Source organism: Pongo abelii, chromosome 5, assembly GCF_028885655.2.
Source record: "Pongo abelii isolate AG06213 chromosome 5, NHGRI_mPonAbe1-v2.0_pri, whole genome shotgun sequence".
Lineage (NCBI taxonomy): Eukaryota > Metazoa > Chordata > Mammalia > Primates > Hominidae > Pongo > Pongo abelii.
Genome location: NC_071990.2, coordinates 128,572,161 through 128,593,470, shown reverse-complemented (window position 1 = coordinate 128,593,470; position 21,310 = coordinate 128,572,161). Strand labels below are relative to the sequence as shown.

At 35.1% G+C, this 21,310-nt stretch overlaps 1 protein-coding gene across 1 annotated transcript in view; it reads right to left on the bottom strand.

Annotated features, from left to right (window-relative positions):
* Positions 1 to 21,310, bottom strand: part of RSPO3 (R-spondin 3) — a 79,575-nt gene that overhangs the window by 36,890 nt on the left and 21,375 nt on the right. Inside the window, exons 2-4 of the mRNA XM_009242235.3 lie at positions 12,689 to 12,880; positions 10,951 to 11,097; positions 4,798 to 4,995 (exon numbers count right to left, since the gene is read on the bottom strand). Coding sequence (XP_009240510.1) covers positions 4,798 to 4,995; positions 10,951 to 11,097; positions 12,689 to 12,880 — 537 coding nt within the window. The remainder of the gene's footprint in view (positions 1 to 4,797; positions 4,996 to 10,950; positions 11,098 to 12,688; positions 12,881 to 21,310) is intronic.

Here is a 21,310-nt window from a genome sequence, read left to right as displayed (position 1 = left end):
CTAGGTCTGGTTCTAAAACTTGATCAGTTTAGAGAGATGAAATTTTAAAGTATCAGGTTGAACCATATGAAACTGCTAACATCTGACCATTTATGACCTACAGAAAAGGCAGTTGCATACAGTTCAACTGAATAGATAGGAGAGTATTATGAAAAAGAAATGATTATAGCCATATAATTAATTTTAGTGGAGGGAAAGCTAAATAGTGATTCAGCAACTGGAAGGCCTGTCCACTGAGGACATTAAATTGAAAACGTGGCTTAGCCTTTAAGAGAGAATACATTCAGCCAGGCATGGTGGCTCATGCCTGTAATCCCAGCACTTTAGGAGACTGAGGCAGGTGGATTGCCTGAGCTGAGGAGTTCGAGACCAGCCTGGCCAACACAGTGAAACCCCATGTCTACTAAAATACAAAAAATTAGCCGGGTGTGGCAGCCTGTGCCTGTAATCCCAGCTACTCAGGAGACTGAGACAGGAGAGTCGCTTGAACTCAGGAGGCAGAGGTTGCAGTGAGCCGAGATCATGCCACTGCACTCCAGCCTGGGTGACTGAGTGAGACTCCATCTCAAAAAAAAAAAAAAAAAAAAAAGGAGACTGTATGTAATGCCTTTACATAATGCCTGGTAGACTTTTACTATACTTAATTTTGAGAAAGTACGTAAGGCAAACTACAGTATACTCAAATAGTACAGTAATACAATGATTCCTACATTTGTTTCTTCCCTGGTGTGTCCCTAAACGTTTTCTTTCTTTCTATTTTAAAGGGTTCCTTTTATATTTCTCTGGTGGAATGCATGCTAGCTTGTCTTTATACCAGGAAGGTAGACCTCCACCTCACTTCTTCCAGCAATGTGCTCTGCTCTTCTCTCTCCTTTCTATCCCAAGATGATACACTATCTGTGATTAATAAGAATCTTTTTCATAAAACTAACCAAAGAACAAAATTTCTTTTATTCTTGGTGAGTTGCCTTAAAAACCATCTATAGGAAATTCTCTTTAGTTAATTAGAGGAAGGTGCAAATGAATGAGAAATGTGTTCGTTCACTCTGCTTCCACCACCACATACACAAAAATACCCTTTTGCATCAAATGCAGGTGCACGCACATCTTCCTGAGCTGTTTCAGTTTTCCTTATCTGAGATGGTTACGCACTGTATGTCAAAAAAGTCAATAAATAAAATCTGGCAACCACTGGAAATGCATTTTCTCCTTGTTTACTTCTACTTAAATATGATGTTTCAATACACGTGATAATAGTTTATATATTACTCTCTATAATCTGTTAAAATCTATATTTTTGATATTTCAAATATATAATTCAATTAAGCTCATGCTAGAAAGAATTGTATTGGTAATGACCTCTTACTAAAGTTAGTGATTGATGGAGAAGTTCAGGCTGATTAAAAGGTAGCATGTCAAGTAAAGGGGAATAATCTGAAATACTGTAAACAAATACATGAGATAATTTAAATATAAGGATACAACAATTGAATTTATCTCCTCGGGTTAACTAACTCTAAGCATGAGAAAATGGTAGTAAAGAAAAATGTGTGTGTGTAAGATTTTGTAACACATACATATTAAAAAGCATCTCCCAACTAGATGAATCCACTCTGTTCCTACAAACTATTTTCTTCTATTCAACTTCTTCTTTGTGTACATTTTGAAAAGTCATTTCTGGATCTTATCATTCTTCCCTGGAGATCTTGCTTTGGCAATTTCAACAGAGCAGAAAAAATCCTGAACACATGCTCCCTACCTTTTCCAAATATGAGTTATCTACCCCTGTCTATTGTTAACCTCCTAGGCAGGGATCATAGACCTAACTTTAAATTCACAAGAAAAGCCTTATCTTTTAGTACGCTCATCTTGAAATGCTGAAGCTATGAACCTAAAAGAATCTTCTTATTTTATTAATCTATAAACATCTGGGGGCAACTCAAATAATAGCTATCCTAAGTGTGAGGAGAAGTCATGTCTGTACTACTTTATTGTGTTTATCTTTAAAGTTGATTAAATGTTTCTAATGCTTACCCTACTTAAAATAAGAAATGCCAACTTTTATAGAAAAATATAAAGATGAATTAAAGTCCTCTACTAAATTTGCTCTGTTGATATGCTTCTCTGTATGTATATGTGGGGTTCTTATCATTTAGGTTATAAATTCAAGACAATGAGTAATTTTCAAGATATTTTTATTATATATTATACACATTATATAAATATATAGTAGAGCCTAAATGAAGACTCTGGATAATGTTATTATTTTGATATGATGCTTGATAGAGAGTATACGGTGGGATGTCCAGAGGTCATTATTACTTTTCTATTTGGTTTGTGTTCAAATAGGATACTTGCTAACTAAACCTTAAGAGAAGTTAAGAAAACTGGAGGATTAGAGAAATAAACAACAAAGAGAGAAGTGATTTTCTTCCTACCTTTAGTTTATAGGCTACTTAAGAAAAGTTTTTGACAAACACCTTGAAAAATAAATGAGGAAAAATAAAAGTAGGACTAAATCTGGAAATTAATTGTAAATGTGATTCGTATTTGCCACTTGTTTATCTATATTTTATGAAATTTGAAAAAATAAAACACCTAAATTTTCTAGTTGTATAAACTTCTCTTTGTAAATGTAAAATGTCACTGTATCCTCAGAGGGGAAGAAAACAAATCAGAAAGACACTTTTAAGCTAAATCTTATGTCACAGGTTACTATTTCAAACTTCTTGTGATGTTATTTATTTTATCTCTTTCTAGATGAGATAAATGCCAGTTTTAACAGCTGACATTTTCAATGTTAATGTTTAAGTCAAGTGCTACCAAAATATACTCTATTGAAAGATCACATTCTCAAGTAAAAGAAATAAAATGTAATTAGAATCGTGATTTAATTCTGCTATTGGATAACTTTTCTTCATTTATATTTTAAAAGGAATGTATACTGAATACTGATTAATAACGTACAATCTTTCTGAAAAGAATGATATGAGCAAAGACCACCTGTAAGTCATTAAATTTTAAAGAAATTTAGTAAACATAAGTAAATGTATGGCAACGGGAGCATACCAACAAGTAGAGTGATGAAATATTTGACTTCCAGATCCAACTTTTAAAATCTAAGATGTTTTAAATTAATTGGTAACAAATGCCAAAAGGCCTTTTTCACTAGCCAGCTTTCATTCCTTAAACAAATTTTAATCAAAACCTCCTACAAATTTACAAAAGTTTGAAGTTCTCTTTAAATAACCCGTGTCTTCAAGAATTTTTTCACATTAACTACTTGATTAGAATGGCAGAAACAGGTTTTATAGCTTTTAGTGATGGCCAATTCTTTTGGCATAATGGATGTTTCTTTGCAAAGTACAGGTGACCCAAATTCTCTTTTGTATAAGCAATGTTCAAGTTTGCAGTGTCCTCTTCTGTATTCCCTTTAAACTAGTTCACACATGTATAATCTCCCTTACTCTATGATGTTGTGATTATCTGTTTAAATATCTCAACCTTTCAATGGACTCTGGTGTACCTTCACAATAGAGAGACAGTACCCTATTCAGTTATGAATCCTTAGGCCCTAGTACTGTGCATAGCCATAAAGTAAGAATATAATAAAACTATGTTGAATGAATAAATGAATGAAATAAGCTAGTAAATGAATGAAATAACCTAATAAAGGTCAACTATGGAGAAATAAGTTAAGAAAGGTCAACTACAGAGGCAATCAAACTCCTTTGGAATTAACTGAGAAGATCATTTATAGACTCACCAGATAACTACCAATAGTTACATAAAACTACACAACGTATTTGTAGGAAGTGGTGCTGAAGACATTAGTGAGAAAGACAGAAAAATGATATTTTAAAGATCGGCAACTGAGGGTCTTCTGGCTGGAAGTTTATTCACCCTAAAGGATCATATTATTAAATGGTATATTTCTCCTTGTTGATTTCATAGCAAATTCTAATAGTTAATATTGATGGAATAGGTTCTGTAATCTGGTCTATAAAGTTAGTGCAATATGAAAAGAAATCTGGAGACATATGTCATTAATGATTTTGCTATATTCATAAAATGTGTCTTTGGTCATTTAATTCAAGATAAACTCAGTATTAACTATATTGGCCAGGTATGGCAGCTCACGCTTGTAATCCCAGCATTTTGGGAGGCTGAGGTGGGATGATTGCTTGAGCCTGGGAGTTTGAGGTTGCAGTGAACTGCGATGGCACCACTACAATACAGCCTGGATGACAGAATGATATTCTGTCTTTAATTTTATATATATATATATAAAATTTTATATATATATAAAATTATATATACACACACACACACACACACACACACACACATATATATATACACTTAGCTACAAAAGCTTACCACTACATTTCACTACTTTGGTTTGCAGGCAGTGAGGAAAGGAATGTTTGATGGCAGTGTTTCTTTGTCTTGTTCTTGTAAATATCATTAGACTTTGTAATTATGAGACTTCCCAAAAGTTTTCTAAGTACTAGCAAAGCAGATTATAGTAAAGATAATGCCCTAAATGCTTACAATACAGCCTAGTTCATCATAATTCAATTAGCACACTTCTATAGTAAAGTTCTGACATCAGGCTCCATATTTTGGAATTACCACATCTATATTCTGTAATTTACAAGCAACATATTCTTGTTTGGTACGCATTTTAGGATATTAGGCATGAAAGATAATGCCAAATGTTTCATAAGAAATAAAATGAAAAATGCAACAGATTATGAGGATTCAAACAAGCACATTTTGTTATTATGATTGTACCTCGTTCTCCCTTCTGACACTTCTTCCTTTGCACTGTACACTTTCTTGTCTCATTTGTGGGGGGACACAGGTTACCCTTTGCTGAAGGATGCTGTATTATTTCTCGGACCCGTGTTTCAGTCCCTCTTTTGAAGCCACATGTTTTTCCCTTCTTCATGCATGGACTCCAAGGATTCCATTCACTGACCTCACAGTGCACTGAAACAGAACAGAAGAAACAGACTCAGCTGGCTCACAACCACTTTCACTATTGTTGAGTTAAAAAAAGATTTGCTTCCATCAGAACTTCTCCACATTTGAGAAGAATCTTGCAGACCAAAGTCGGGCAAGATGACTTAAATATAAAACAGGAGAATGGGAAAGGCAGAAATTGAATGTTTTCAGTTTAGGACTCATCAGGTAAACTCATTTTTGCATTGGATTTCCTTTTTCTCTAGATTGATTAACACTGGCACTAACATTAATATAATCACTAAAATTGATCAGTTCTTTATAATTTCCAGAGCACTGCTGCAATTGTTGATTGATCCTGACCAGAATTTGAAGAACAATTGTTATATTATGTGCTAGAGAATTGATTCTAAAACTTTAGCATGCATCAGAATCACTTGGAGGGCTTGCTAAAACAAAAAATGCTGGACCTTTCCCCACTAGCCCCCACCAGAATTTCCTTTTTCTTTTTATTTTATTTTATTATTATTATACTTTAAGTTTTAGGGTAAATGTGCACAATGTGCAGGTTAGTTACATATGTATACATGTGCCATGCTGGTGTGCTGCACCCATTAACTCGTCATTTAGCATTAGGTATATCTCCTAATGCTATCCCTCCCCCCTCCCCCCACCCCACAACAGTCCCCAGAGTGTGTTGTTCCCCTTCCTGTGTCCATGTGTTCTCATTGTTCAATTCCCACCTATGAGTGAGAATATGCGGTGTTTGGTTTTTTGTTCTTGCGATAGTTTACTGAGAATGATGATTTCCAATTTCATCCATGTCCCTACAAAGGACATGAGCTCATCATTTTTTATGGCTGCATAGTATTCCATGGTGGATATGTGCCACATTTTCTTAATCCAGTCTATCATTGTTGGACATTTGGGTTGGTTCCAAGTCTTTGCTATTGTGAATAGTGCCACAATAAACATATGTGTGCATGTGTCTTTATAGCAGCATGATTTATAATCCTTTGGGTATATACCCAGTAATGGGATGGCTGGGTCAAATGGTATTTCTAGTTCTAGATCCCTGAGGAATCGCCACACTGACTTCCACAAGGGTTGAACTAGTTTACAGTCCCACCAACAGTGTAAAAGTGTTCCTATTTCTCCACAGCCTCTCCAGCATCTGTTGTTTCCTGACTTTTTAATGATTGCCATTCTAACTGGTGTGAGATGGTATCTCATTGTGGTTTTGATTTGCATTTCTCTGATGGCCAGTGATGGTGAGCATTTTTTCATGTGTTTTTTGGCTGCATAAATGTCTTCTTTTGAGAAGTGTCTGTTCATGTCCTTTGCCCACTTTTTGATGGGGTTGTTTGTTTTTTTCTTGTAAATTTGTTTGAGTTCATTGTAGATTCTGGATATTAGCCCTTTGTCAGACGAGTAGGTTGCGAAAATTTTCTCCCATTTTGTAGGTTGCCTGTTCACTCTGATGGTAGTTTCCTTTGCTGTGCAGAAGCTCTTTAGTTTAATTAGATCCCATTTGTCAATTTTGACTTTTGTTGCCATTGCTTTTGGTGTTTTAGACATGAAGTCCTTGCCCATGCCTATGTCCTGAATGGTAATGCCTAGGTTTTCTTCTAGGGTTTTTATGGTTTTAGGTCTAACGTTTAAGTCTTTAATCCATCTTGAATTAATTTTTGTATAAGGTGTAAGGAAGGGATCCAGTTTCAGCTTTCTACATATGGCTAGCCAGTTTTCCCAGCACCATTTATTAAACAGGGAATCTGATTCAGTTATCTGGGGTAGGGCTGTGAATTTGCCTAACAATACAGGTAATGCTGATTTGCTGTTACTGGGAACTCCTTTTGAGAACCTCTGTGTTAGAGAATGCTTGAGCAGAAAATGAATCCTGGTCTTTGGCCTACTATTTACTGCCTTTGCTTATGACATGTGCTGTTGTACGCTTAGATATTGATATCTGTTACTGAGTATGGTTCAGGCATAGCGGCATCTATTATATGTGAATTCTGGGTCAATTTCAGCTGATAACCTGCTTCTAAAATTAACCTGACCAAGTGATTCCTAAGATGACCTGATGTACTTTTTCTGAAGCTTCTTTTGGAGATTTGTTTCCTTTTTCTGTATTAGTTTCTTTTTTTCAATAATGGCTTTCTCAGGTTATAACAGATTTTTGCACTTCTAAAGAAAAGAAACATCTCAAGGTGCTATTATATTTATGTCCCCAAAACTTTCTAATGTATAACAACAGCTAGCAACAGTAACTCTTTCTGATGATTTAAGACTATCTTTCCACAAAAAGAAGTTTCCAGTAACCTCCCTTATTGCCTTCTGATTTAATGATTCCTTACTGTAGAGCAGAATGCTATCTCATAACAGCAGAGGCTGAAAGATAACTTAAATGTTTTAGAAATTTAAATCCATTTATTATACATTTTTCACAGGACTTTTCAGACACTTTTAGGTCCCTGAGTGCAACACGGAATTAAATGGAATTGATTAAATACATGACTTTATGTTTCTGTGAAATGAAATGAACTTTATTGAATCATTTAAAAATAGTCTTCATGCTCAGTTATACCATTACAATTTTCATTCAAGAATAGAGTAACTAAGTCAATTAATAATATTGTAATCTCTTGCTGGTTATGGATATTATCTTCCAGCATCCCATTCTGATATTAACCATTAAAAAGTAGTGTATCCTTAGCATTACAAAAAAAGGCACCTCCAAAAAAGCAGATGAGAAGAGGAAAGTCAATGTTTGTGAGCTGTCACTTTGTCCAGTATTCATTTAATTCCAGAATTAAGAGGACTGAATTAGAAAAAATGATCTGATGTGCAAGTGACCAGAACTTCGGTGCTCTTTCATAACAGCAAAAGTGGTCTAAGCAAATGTATACTTGGACTTCAGAAAAACGTATTTAAAAAATTACAGCTTAGGTAATTATTAGTTTATAGTCAGAAGATGAAAGGGTTTATAAATTAAATTCTAAGGACAACCTTAGATAGTTTCATTGGAGGAGGGAAAATATTCAAAACTAATGAGTTTAGTTAGTAAAAAGTTCTAATGAGACCAGAGAGTTAAAACACCATGAAATGAGGTGAATTTATCTTAGAGAAACACTGTAGAATAAACCTATAATGTTAGCATCCAAATAATATTTCCAGGAAAAAAAAATGAAAACTGAAAAAAAAAGTGCTAAAGACAACACAAAGGTGATTTAAGTTCTATTCAGATCATTTAATGAGCAATGTAGAATCGAGGCACTCCTTGGTTAAGAGATAGTTAAGGAAAAACAGAATATTCACCTTCTGTGTTCCTCCTAGCTTCTCTATTAAGAACAATCTTAAAACTGGAAATCTTTAGCTATTCACTAATGAAGCAAATGAAGCACATGTCTCATAAAGGTAATGAGCTCCGGTCCCTGGGAATGATTGTGCTGTGGTTGATCATCAGTGCAAGATGCTGTAAAAGGGATTCCCGAATTGGCAAGAAAGTTGAATAGGATGTCCTACTAGTAGTGACTTTACTGGTCATTTTGCTCTAATTCTTGTTGACTAGTTGCATGGTTCCATAGAGAACATAGCAAGGGAATGTCCCTTGCTACTCAGTCCTTGAAGTGAGATATATTCTCTCTGTGTTTCTTGAACAAATCCAGCTCTCTAAGAGAAGCAGTGAGAGTGACAAAATGACAGTGCAGAAAGGAAGCGAATATCTGGAGCACAAAGTGAAAAGAATACGTTCTCTTATAAAATTTGGTTCAGTGGATGTTTCTGTTTCATTTGACCTGCAAACCATGGAAAGCGGATATACTGTGACATACCTCTTTCATCCCAGCTCTATATCAGGGTAGCATTTCCTCTGTTTATGACCTTTCCTCTCAATTTAAAATCTCGATAGAAAACTAGAAATACGGTGTGGATTTTAGCAATGAGAAAGACACATTCTTTCTATTGGATGAGTAGTGGGAAGCTAAAGTCAAGCTACTAATTACAGCACTGAAAATAACTTAAAATGTTTCTTTGGGGTCACCATTTTGGCTCTCCGGATCCCAGTTTTCATATTTGTTAAAGGAACAGGCTTTAATATTCCTTTGTGATATAGAAGCAGGTCATCATCTTCCCTGAAATTCTGGACTGGCCTAAAGGCATGGCAGGTGTAGTACCTGCAGGCTAGGCGCCATATGATGGGAGACATCTCTTATCGAGCAAACAACTGGAGCCAGCCCTGAACGAAAGTTGGTGATTTGTGTTACTACAGTGTCCTAGGTTATTTGCATCTGTTAAATGAACCAAACTCAGTAATTGGCCTTTGGACTGCTAACCTCTCTTCCAAAATATATAAACTTAAATGTAGTTGTGTTAAGAAATAAATAGTCTTAGTCTTACTAGTAGTATAAATTACCAGTAAGCTTTAAGGGCAAATCCAATAGTGCCAAGTGTGAAATGATCTCCCTGACAGAAAAGCATTAATACATTTAAGGTAAACAGCCTTTCCAGGACTGAATGTTACACCTTCAACAACTGAAAAAATCTAAATATGTGCCTTTTTTTCTGGGTAGAGAAATGTCACAAACATTCTGCAACTCATCCTGAGTTTCTGCTCTTGAATATTCCACAGACGTGTTTTCTATTTTTTCTAGTGTTTGGAACTTATTACCTCTAATCATCAGCCCTCAGGACCTATAAGAAAAAGAACTTGAAGTGCTTTCTTTTGTACTTTTTACTCTATTCCTAAGTTGCTTTTTTTTCCATGTGTTTTTACAACTAGAGAAGAAAAAACTTAACCAAAATGAGCCACGAACTGTTTCAAGACCGTTGTTCTCCAGATGCTTCTAAAATTATCTTTAAAATGTCTTTTTATTTTATTCTATCAAAAACATTGTTTAGAAATAAAAGTGCTACGGTGGACTTGAAATGGTTAAACCAACACTTTGGAGTTATTACTCCAGCACTTTAGATTCTAAGGGACCCCTAAGATGGGGACCCCAGGGGAGTCTTGGAGACTATCTTGTACTGAATCAGGAGGGCAGTTGTGTGGATATGCCAACATCACTGCAGCATCAAAGGTTCCTGTAGTTCTTGCCCAGGGGATTTTGAGATTTCCTAGGCTATTTTCCCATTTGGTTCAGCATCTGCTTCCCAAGTGTTCATCAAAGTTGTAGCTGTAGTAGCTGCACAATGTTTAAAAGAGGGAAAATATAGCTTGACAGTGATCTGTTATTTAGACAAACAACTTGTCTGAGGGACCTCCCCTTCAGGAAATTTGGCCTGCAATTAATCAGCCCCAGGGACTGTCTCAATCTGTCAGTTTGAGTAAGTCCACAATCCTTTTTATTATGTATCAATACCTGTGCAAGCAGAATATTTCAGCATAGCAGTGTGAGAGAAAAAGAGTGAGATTTTAACTAAATCAGTTCCAGTTCTCTAGGTCTTTGATCCATTTACTGAGCATTAATGGGCTGTGTCAAGAGAATATATGTTCCCGCCTTGGAAAATAACTTTGGTCATTAGTTGAGATTAGACCTAGGTGTTTTATGAAACTGTTGCTTCAAGTTAAAAATTAAGTTCAAGACATATATGTATGTCACATAACAGATCACTGTCAGATATACATATGTGTGTCTTGACTGAATGTTTACTTAAATAAAATTCATTAAATAATAATTTAAATAAAAATTCACTAAATAATAATAAAAATAAATCTATCATAAACAGAACGGTTGAAACAATTATCGATAGTCCCTAAGAAATGAGGAAGCACTTACTGTATTAAATTGTACCATAATACATACTAGATAAGGTTATGAAAAACACCTTTAAGAGAGTATCTTTGTAAAGAAGGATGGAGACAGCCTTTAAGAGATCTCAGCCCAAGAACCTTCAAGTTCTTTTGACAAAGGACTTTGAAAAGCACCTCCATGGAGACTGACATTATCACTTACTCAAATTATTACAGGTTCTCCTTACCAATATTGACACACTCCATAGTATGGTTGTTGGCTTCCAACCCTTCTGGGCAATTGTCAAGGCACTTTCCAAGGTGTAAGTAAAATCCGCTTTTACATTTGGTGCAGAAATTTTTGTTGAAACAGGTATCACAGTCAGCTTTGCATTCTGAAAGAGAAAAAAGAAAGAGAAATATGCTTGCATTATGTTCTCTTAACTATTGGTCCAGTTCTGCATGTGTCAGACACAGCCACACACAACTTTAGTATCAAATAAATACCTGAAGTCCAAAATTATTTTGCCAGACTGAATTCAGGATACCTCCACAGTGATTTAGTTGAGGTACATTGGTTATTGATTTTAAAATCATTGTACTGATTGCCCTATGAAAAAATCTTTGTTTATATATATATATATATATATATAGCCAAGAATATTTATAAGATGAAGTATCTGTTTATATTAAGTGATAGTGAAAATGTTTCATCAGAACCTTAAGAAAACATACAAAGGATATTACCTTTGTGTTGTTCTTGAGGGCTATTGATTCTTACAACAAATATTTGATTGCCTACTGTGTGCCAGGCATTGTTTTTTATATTGGTTGGCAGCAATGCACAAGAGGGGTAAGAGTCAGGCTTCAGAAAGTTTACATCCTAGGAGAAGAGATACAGTAAACAATAACAATAATTCACCCTTATATGGTGATTACTGTAAGCCAGGATTGCTATAATGCTTTACAATATTATTAAGTTATTTAAAATTTACAACAATCCAATGAGGTAGCCATTGGTATAATTTCATTTTACATATAAGGAAACTGAGGCTCATAAAAGTTATAAAACTAACCCAGGACAACAGATCAGACTGCTTTTTGAAACCAGGTAGTCTACTTCCAGAGTGATAAATGCTCTGGAAAACAAAACAAAAAAACAACAGCAAATGGTTGGAAAAAGAGATGGAGGGTGGTTGACAAAGGGAACAGGCTGATTATTTTGGATAGGATGATCATGGAATGTCTCTCTGAGAAGGTGACATATGAGCAAAATCATCAGTGATATGACAGCCAGCTATGCAAAGATGTGGACAAAAAGCTTTCCAACTGCTAGAACAGCCAGTGTAGAACATAATTGCAAAGGCTTGAGGTGGGAAGATCTTACGGGAAGGGAAGTGAGGCTGCTGCAAAATGGTTGAGGGGGAGTTGTAGGAGATGAGTTTGGAGAGATTGATGGAACTACATATGGTATTTGAATAGAGTGGTATTTCCTAATTTACATTTTTGAGAAAGGTCCCTGGGTCTGCAGTATGAAAAATAGGTTTTGAGATTCTAGATGACAGTACTCCCAATATTTATTTCCAATTGATAAATAAATGTTTCAGTTGCTCTGGAATCTCTCTTGAAGTCAAAATAGCTGAAATGATTCAGCAAGTTAGTCAATACTTGGATTTTGTGTTGATAATGGAAACTCAGATGGAATTGAGGCTTGCAGTACTTTTCTATAGGTTCAATGAGCAATAATCATATTCCCAGCCTTTGCTTTCATAATTAAAAAGAAAACCAAAACATGAGTGCTTTTTTGTAAGTTAGCGATAAAAATTTTCTGGTTCTGAGGGTTAAGTCCAAGTATGGTTTAGCCTAATTATCAGATAAACATTATCATTTACTTAACATTGAATATCACAAATATATTAGAGGCCATTTCATTCTGGAAAAGTCACCAAAGATGAGATAAAAATACAATTTCGTGTAGGCACTTACTTGTACACTTATTTATATCTGGATATCGAGTTCCATAATATCCACTTGGACATGAAGAGAGACATACTCCAATCTGCTTCATGCCAATTCTTTCCAGAGCAAAAAATAGTCTGGGCTTACATGACAAACATCCATTGTAATCTGAACACGTTGCACAGCCTCCTTGGCAGCCTTGACTAACGTTAGGATGCACTGTGGAGACAAATGTAGAAAGACATTACAAAGGTTAAATCACAGATATAAAAGTTAAATGACATTTTCTGGGCAGGATATATGTTTTCTTTCATTAGCTTTCAATTTGTTGGTAATGGGTGAATGAGGTGGGATTTTTTTCCTATCTTTTTTGGTGATCTTTTATTTCCCTTTAGCACATGTATTGTTTTTAATTTCAAAGTTCTTAAAATTGAGCATTTGAAAAATAAGAATATACTGCCTCAAAGGACTTATATATGTATGTGTGTGTATACATATTCTCTTTATCATATAATATATATTGTATAATTATGTATAACTAATTATATATATATTCTCTTCATATATATAATATCCTCACTGAACTAGCACCCTGGGAGATTGGGGACTGGTAATTTTGTGCTCATTTACACAGTGAAATTAATACACATTTGCTTTGCTTTTCATTTATGTAATGGAGGATAAGCATATGTTTCTAATTTCTTCAGTAAGTAAAATAATGTACACTAGGGCTTGAGTAAAGACACTAAGTTTTATAATATCTGTTTTGAACTATGGTGTATTAGAGAACACAGTTTTACTTTTTGATCCAATGCAAACTGATGCTGAAACTATGTTAGCTGTTGAGTACACCACAATTCCTTCATTAAATATTTCTTCTCACACGAGCTTAATAATTGCCAGTTCAAATAGATATAATGGTGAAAATGTGATGCTTATCTCACCAGTGTTTCCATGTGGATCATATATGACTACTTATGGTAATTTATGTTCAATATTTTCTCTTTTGGAACTAGAGTCTTACAGTTTCTGTGCTCTCATCTTCTACTTACTCGAGTGAAATGTATATTTGGTGAGAAGGGACCAGTCTACCTTAAGAATCACTGTTACACATATTCCAGGGTTTCCAAGAGTTACCAATGTGTGAGTTAAGAGTGTTCATTAGCAAGTCTGAACAAACAGAAATGAATATTTGGGAGACTCATGTTTGCTTAAGATCGTCACAACTTTAAATCTTCTTTTGACTATTAAATAGTCATCATCACCTCTGCATGAGCTGGTAAAAACTACTAACGGGCATTTCTCATATAGCTGGTGTTTAGGATGATTTCTTTTCCTAATGTGTTCTCCACTCAAATATATTGCTAATAGCTTTATTGTCCTTTGAAGATGCCAGAAGAAAAAAAAAACATAATCCTTAGAGAAAGAAAGATTGATGCACAGGAATCTAAAGGCATCCCAGTGTATTTCTGGCTTCTTTTGTTGATAGTAGAAGGAGTAGGCTCTGATGGACCTTAGCATTATTAAATCTGTCTTTACAGTGACGTTTGGTCATTACTAAGTTCTTTACCACAAAAACAAATCCCTCCAAGCTTAGTTAGAAGAGGTACCCATAAGACCAAACAGCCTTACCACAGGGGTGCATGGGTTAGTTACAGAGAGGTCATTCGGTTGACCAGCATCCTCTGCCTGTAGGAAACCATCCCCGAATCAGCCACAGGAACCACAAGCAGCTCATTCTCATTCCAAGACGTTTTGTAAATAAACTAAGGAAATGTGTGGGGGAAGGGAAGTCTGCTTTTCCTGTGCATGCTCCTCTGTGGGGGTGGGGTAGTCACATAAAGTGGCACAGGAGGTTTAGACATTACAGGGCCTGGGGGACTTGTGAGTGAAACTACTTTCCAAGTAACAGGGTCATTTTTCATGCCAGTAAGTCAGCATTGGTGACTTACAGAAAACGTGTACATATTGTAAGCTTGCAAAGATCCTAAAAAGGAAAAGGGGCAAGAGATTTCCATGTGTTTGGAATCTGTCATTATCCATTTCAAGAAGCGAGAGGTGTAGAGAAAAGCTTGTAAGACCTTTTCATAGAATTGTCTATAGAAGGGTGGACCTCAACTTGAAAGAAAAGTGCTTCAAACTCAGGGCACTAAGAGACTCTGGGTTTAAGAAAGATGGACCATATTGGTCCATGCCAATCCATCCCTATCTCTGAAGTGTGGCTGCTGAAAGAAAACACACAATTCTAATTTTATGTATTCTGAAACTTTTGCCAATTACGATATAATTGTAAATATATCAATTATTAATATAAACATGATTTACATATTCAGAGCTTCAAAAACTGACATTCCTGAAGATAAATTTTATTTTAAAAACTAGGTTCTGAATGTTTGGAATGTTCTTCAGGAGAGAGCTTTGAATAAGTCTCATAATTGTAACTGTATCTACTGAAATTATGAGATGTGCCAAAATACCTTGCTTGGTTCCCTCTGTCTCTAAAACTTTTACTGATGAAATGCAGCACAGTCAACATTGTGCTACAATAATTCTTTTTACCTTTTTTTTTCATATAATGACTTCCTAGGCAAGGGTTTTTAAAAATTTGATTTTTGAAAAAGCAAGAAAGACCTAGTTGTCCCAACTTGCATAAAATTTTATGTTTTAATCAGTGAATTTTGAATATGGGCAATGAATTTTGAATATCAAATGATGGCAAACCTTATTTCTTCAGGAAGGTTTAAATGCTGGCTGTGGGAAGACAGAGAAATGGAGACTATGAAGCTCAGATTCAATGAGTCTAGATTTTTTTTATGGTTATGTAGTGTAGTGACAGCTTTCTCGAATGCCATATAAGGATCATACAAATTACACAGTCAGTATTACACAACTAAGTACAAATTTCCCAAACTTCATTTTAAGGCAAGAGATTTTACTTTTTATATGGAAACCACAAAAAACTTTGGTCTATATTGACTGTAACAACACTTTCAGCCATAAAATCTTGTGATTCTGAGACAGAAAATAGAATTTTACTTTCTCATATGTCTTTCTTTTTATTCCCCATTCAATATTAACTTCATTTTGCATTTCTAAATCACCTTTTTCAAACAATATTTTCCTACTTTTATTTGAAGTTGTTGGTGGAGAGGTAGGGAAAGTTTCACAGAATCTCAATGTTTGAACTTAATCTTAGAAAACGAGTTGGAGTTTATCAGTACATAAGTGGCCATGTGTGGCTAGAGAAGGAAACACTACAATGACCCAAGCTGGGAAGGAGACTGGCATGAGTTTGATGCAACTGGTGCATAAGTAGTGGGGAATGAAGATATGAGGAATAACAAGAAGATTGGAAGGATAAAATAGACCTAGATTACAAAAACTTTTGTGAGATAGGCCAATGAAATTCTTCTGTAAACACAGGGTGTTTCAATCACACCAGTGATTGAAATATAAGATTTGAATTGGAAAGGAAATTTCCCTGGCAGTGTGGCAGGCATGCAAACTAGGAGAAGAATAATGTAGTAGTCGAGGTAAGAGGCTGATGATTACTTAAAGTACAGCAGAGGCAATATAATGTAGTGAGGAAGGGATGCATGTTTCAAGGATATTTAGGAGGTGGTACCAACCAAATATAGTGGCCAATGGCATGTATGCTGAACAAGAAAGAGGATTTGAAAAGGTGTGTTTCTGGGTCCAGCCAGTGAATAGAGAGGGGAGGGGCTACCAGGGGAGTAAAAGCCTGCAGTTGGCGAGTAGGGCATGGTGCATAGAATACCGATGTTTAAAAAGATAAACCTGGCTTGGAATCATTAATTTTGCAGATTTTATGAAATATCCAGAGAGTGATGCTTAATAGATGGAGCTTACTTTGGAGTGGCTGTTGGAGATGTACACATCAGTCTCTGATGGTGGCTACTTAATTAGAAAAGGCATAGGAGCTACTGGGCCTGGCACGGTGGCTCATGCCTCTAATCCCAGCACTTTGGGAGGCCAAGGTGGGCTGATCACATGAGGCCAGGAGTGTGAGACCAGCCTGGCTAACATGGTGAAACTCCGTCTCTACTAACAATACAAAAATTAGCCCAGTGTGGTGGTGCACGTCTGTAATCCCAGCTACGGTAACTGCTTGAGCCTGGGAGTTGGAGGTTAAAGTGAGCGCAGATCGCACCATTCCACTCCAGCCTGGGTGACAGAGAGAGACTCTGTCTCAAAAAAAAAAAAAAAAAAAAAAAAAGCAAAATAGGGGACATTTGGTAAGAGAACAAAATATATTATCAGCAGCTTTAAACAATACTTTGAATTTCTAGGTCACTCACTGTTGCTTTCAAAGCATACTCAAAAGCTAAATTAACTGTGGTAATTGCCTTATGATATAAATAAGTAGAAGCTATCATAATCATTTATTTTGAAACTTCAAAGTTGGACTCAAAGGAACGCTATAGCCTGCTGGAAGAATAGTGAGTTTAGATCAGAGGTGAAAATAGAGATCTTTGATATCTGGTAACTATATCTTTATATATAAGTAAACCTTAGATGTGTAATGGGGGTAGATATGAGTGGGAAAATGAGCAGAATTCATAGAAACTTTATATTGGGACTTTCTACTAAAAATGTGTCACATATACAGTGAAATTAATATGTCTGTCCTTAGAATTAAGAAAGAGGGAACTATTATCTCTTGTTTATTATGGTTAGTTGTACAAAAAGGGTGTACACTGATACATAACTTAAACCTACTTTCAGTGTCTGAACTGTCAACAATCCCTGAGTAAGAAACTTCAATTTCACTATCTGTTAAGAAGGCTTCCTACTATTTGATAACCTTTAACTTGTGATACATAACTGATGCAACCATTCCTAAGAGACTTGCTATTATCATAAGAGTTAATTCAACTTTGATAAAATATCCAGAATACAGAATTTTAAATGGAACCAGAACATTTGGTCAATATACAATATACAACCTTTGGCTACTTGTTTTCAATGTTTATGATGTATCAACTAATACAGTATTGGGAACTAAATTCTGTATCTGTGACAGTTTAAATGCAAGCTTCAAGCATTTGCTTTACGTTAATTCACTTCATTTACAAATGTACTAACATCTATTGTAAGTTGTTATGTGAAAAAAATCCATTATTGCATGCTGCCAATTACTGCTGATGATCATTTATTTGTAGCTAATTTCCAGAAATGTAAATTTTAGTAGACTTTAGACTAATAAAACAGGTTTGACTGAGTTGAAAAGAAGTGCCAGATACATGAAAGTAATAATGATTTTATAATCTGATTAAAAATTAATAAATTCACAAATTTGATCTAAGTTATTTTTAACAACAATAAAAACATCATATACAAAGTCTCTCCAAAGCATACTTGTCTGCACAACATTCACTGCCTGTTTTTCTGTATGCAGTGGCCTTAAGAGACAGGGTAGAGAGAAGAGACCAACTGAATTCTATAATCAAAGTGTTTTTTACATCTGTCCTTTCCTCCATGCCTTCTCTTTTTAAAAGTGTGCTCACATTGACTGTACGCTTCCTGAGGGAAGAGGTCTCATGGTTTGATAATTTCTTCTTCTTTTTTCCACTATAGATTCAGGAATTTGAGATAATTCCCACCTTCTATTCAAGGAAGCTATTTATTGAATAGATTCTCAATAAAGTGTTTTTGATTATTGAAGGAATGAACACAATACATATAAAAAAGCTATTTTTAAAAAAAATAATAAATATGTTGTTAAGTGCAGTGGCTCACAACTGTAATCCCAGCACTTTCCTTGAGCCAAGGAGTTTGAGACTAGCCTGGGCAACACAGCAAAACCCTGTTTCTACCAAAAAAAAAAAAAAAAATTAGCTGGGCACAGTGACACATGCCTGTGGTCCCAGCTACTCAGGAGGCTGAAGTGGGAGGATCCTTTGAGCACAGAAGGCCCAGGCTCCAGTGAGCCAAGATTTTACCATTGCACTCCAGCCTGGATGACAGAGAGAGAACTTGTCTTAAAAAAAAAAAACAAAAACAAAAAAAACAAACCCAGAAAGAAAGAATAATAAAAATGTTAAAGTAGTAAATATTTAACAGAAAGTATCTATAATAATTTAAGTGGGCTATGCCTATGAATATCTGGCAAAGAAATCAAGTTGCAAATTATATAAACTTTGAATGTTTAATTATGAAATCAGTCACTCAAAGTGAAGTAATAATGGTTTTTTTATGTGTCATTTACTTCAGTAATTCATTCCCTTAGAGAAAATGTGGTGATTTTTCTTGCCTAAGTTAGGACAACACATTTCTACCATATCTTGGGACTTGATTATTATGGAGTCACATTTAAGTTTGGAGTAATATTACATTTATTGAAAATTAAGAGATGTTTCCCGATTCCTCTGGAATGTTTGGCAATGTTCACTTTAAGAAAAGTCTAATGTTAAAAATTTGAATTATTTGGCTGTCTCTCTAAAATTCTGCCCAGTCAACCCAAGAAAATATTCAGAATCAATGTTTCTTATTTGTTCATGTGTTAAAGCTTGCAAGTAGAGCCAACAATGGCCAGGTCTCCACAACCATTTAGGCAACTTGAGAAAGGTAGGTATAGATAACAAAATATGAACACAAGATTTTTTGAATAAATATAATTACTTATTTGAATACAACACTGCTTTTGGATTATCAAACTATGATATTTGGGTGAATACAGGTTTATTCATTATTATTTTTTATTGATAACTTATTGAAAGAACCACATGTTTATATGTCCAAATATATACAGACCCTGCTGTTTTTGAAATACTGTTTATCATCTGATGGTTTTAGGGTTTTAATATACCAATGTTTTAACCATTAAGTAAATTAAAATTCACCTATGCTATTTAAATATACATATTTAAATATGTGCACATATGTGTTTGTATGCTGCACATGTGTATATGGATACACACACACATATATGTGTGTATATACATATACATATGCACGCATGCGTGCCCATACATGCACACACACACCTACATACAAATTCTATTGGTCTTTCATCAAACTCAAAAGTACATACATTAATTGAACTTTAACAGCTAGGATAATAGAGTCTGCTGTATCTTTTATCCTACTAAATCAACATCTAATCTGAAAGTTTGTGCCTACACCAGAGGTTGACAGAATTCCTAAGAGTCTCAGAGAGGAATGTCTTCACCAGCTGCTGAATACAGCCCAGTTGGTGCGCCACCATTATTATTATGTGGGGAAGCATACTGTTTTTAATGGAAATGGTTTCTTTGAGAACTTGGAAAATCTTTCTTTTTCTCTTACTGAATAATAATTTCCTGAAGGGAGTCTAATATTTATATTCTATAAATACTTTAAAATAAAGCCACAGCAATAAAACAAACCTAACATTAAACAGCAAATAGCTAGGCTTTCCACTAAAATCAAGTCAGCCCAAAATATTAAGAAAATGGCTATCAAATGATGGTAGCTGTAGAATTCATGAAATCTAAGATATGATGAATATTTGGGAGCTCGAAGCCAACCTAGTAACTGAAGGCTATGCTTTGCCTAACCACAGCTAGTCCAAAATCAGGACTAGAAATGAAAGATAGATGCAAGTAGGCTTCACTGTATATGGATACACTGTGGAAACTATGATTAAGGTTTTCAACAAAAATTTCACCCACAGTGTGCTCAACATTTCACGTGATGCAGGAAAGGCAGGAATGAATAAGAAATCCAGTTCCTGAAGACATGATGTTCATCAGTTAATAAGTAAGTAAACAAGGAATCAAATGATTAAAGATCATAATGAGTGTTGTTAAGGCAACAAACAGGTGAATAAGGCAGAGAATAACTCTGGGAAGCTTCCTTAAATACATGTCAGGGAAGACCCTTTAAGTCTACTCCTTAGCCAAGGCCTGTAGAATAAGGAGGAGTCATCATGTAAACCCAGGAAGAGTATTTCAGGTAGAGCACCAGCCATGGGAGAAGCTGGGCACAAGGAGCAACATGACAGGTACCAATGAGGCTGCAGTGCATTGAGTGCTATAAAATGAGTTACAAAGGGTGGTTGGAGCCAGATCCTGCCATCCCTTGAGGGCCAAAGTAAAAAGCCTAAGTACATGTAGCCTCTGCATTTCTAAGTAAATATTAGAAGGAAAGGAAAGAACACATTTTGCCTGATATAGTTACTTTAATTTGTGTTAATTTTATGGATCTTGGAACAGAACCAGCATCTTGTATTCCATGAAGATATGTTCTCTTTTTAACTTGTATATTAGAGGAGAATGTTCTAACTAGCAATAAACTTGGGGATTTACGTCCAGATTCCAATCTTTGAAGAGGCTGTGCATCAATCTACATGTGTTTTGCTCTTGGGACTATCTCGTTTCTCCTCTGTTCCTCCCCATCTTTCTCTAGCAGTAATTTTAGTTTGCTTTGGGATTTTAATTTTCATTCTGTGTATGTGTGTGGGGGGGAATAAGTGGGGAGAAGTAAAAAAGTTATCAACTACATAAAAGGTCATAAGAACAAAGAAATAATAAAAAGCAAAAAAATTACAGTCTTGCATATAATCTTTTCTTGTATTTTTCTAAATTCTTACCATTAGCAATGCATATTGAAACAGTCTAAATAACTTAGAGTAACAACACTGTGCTT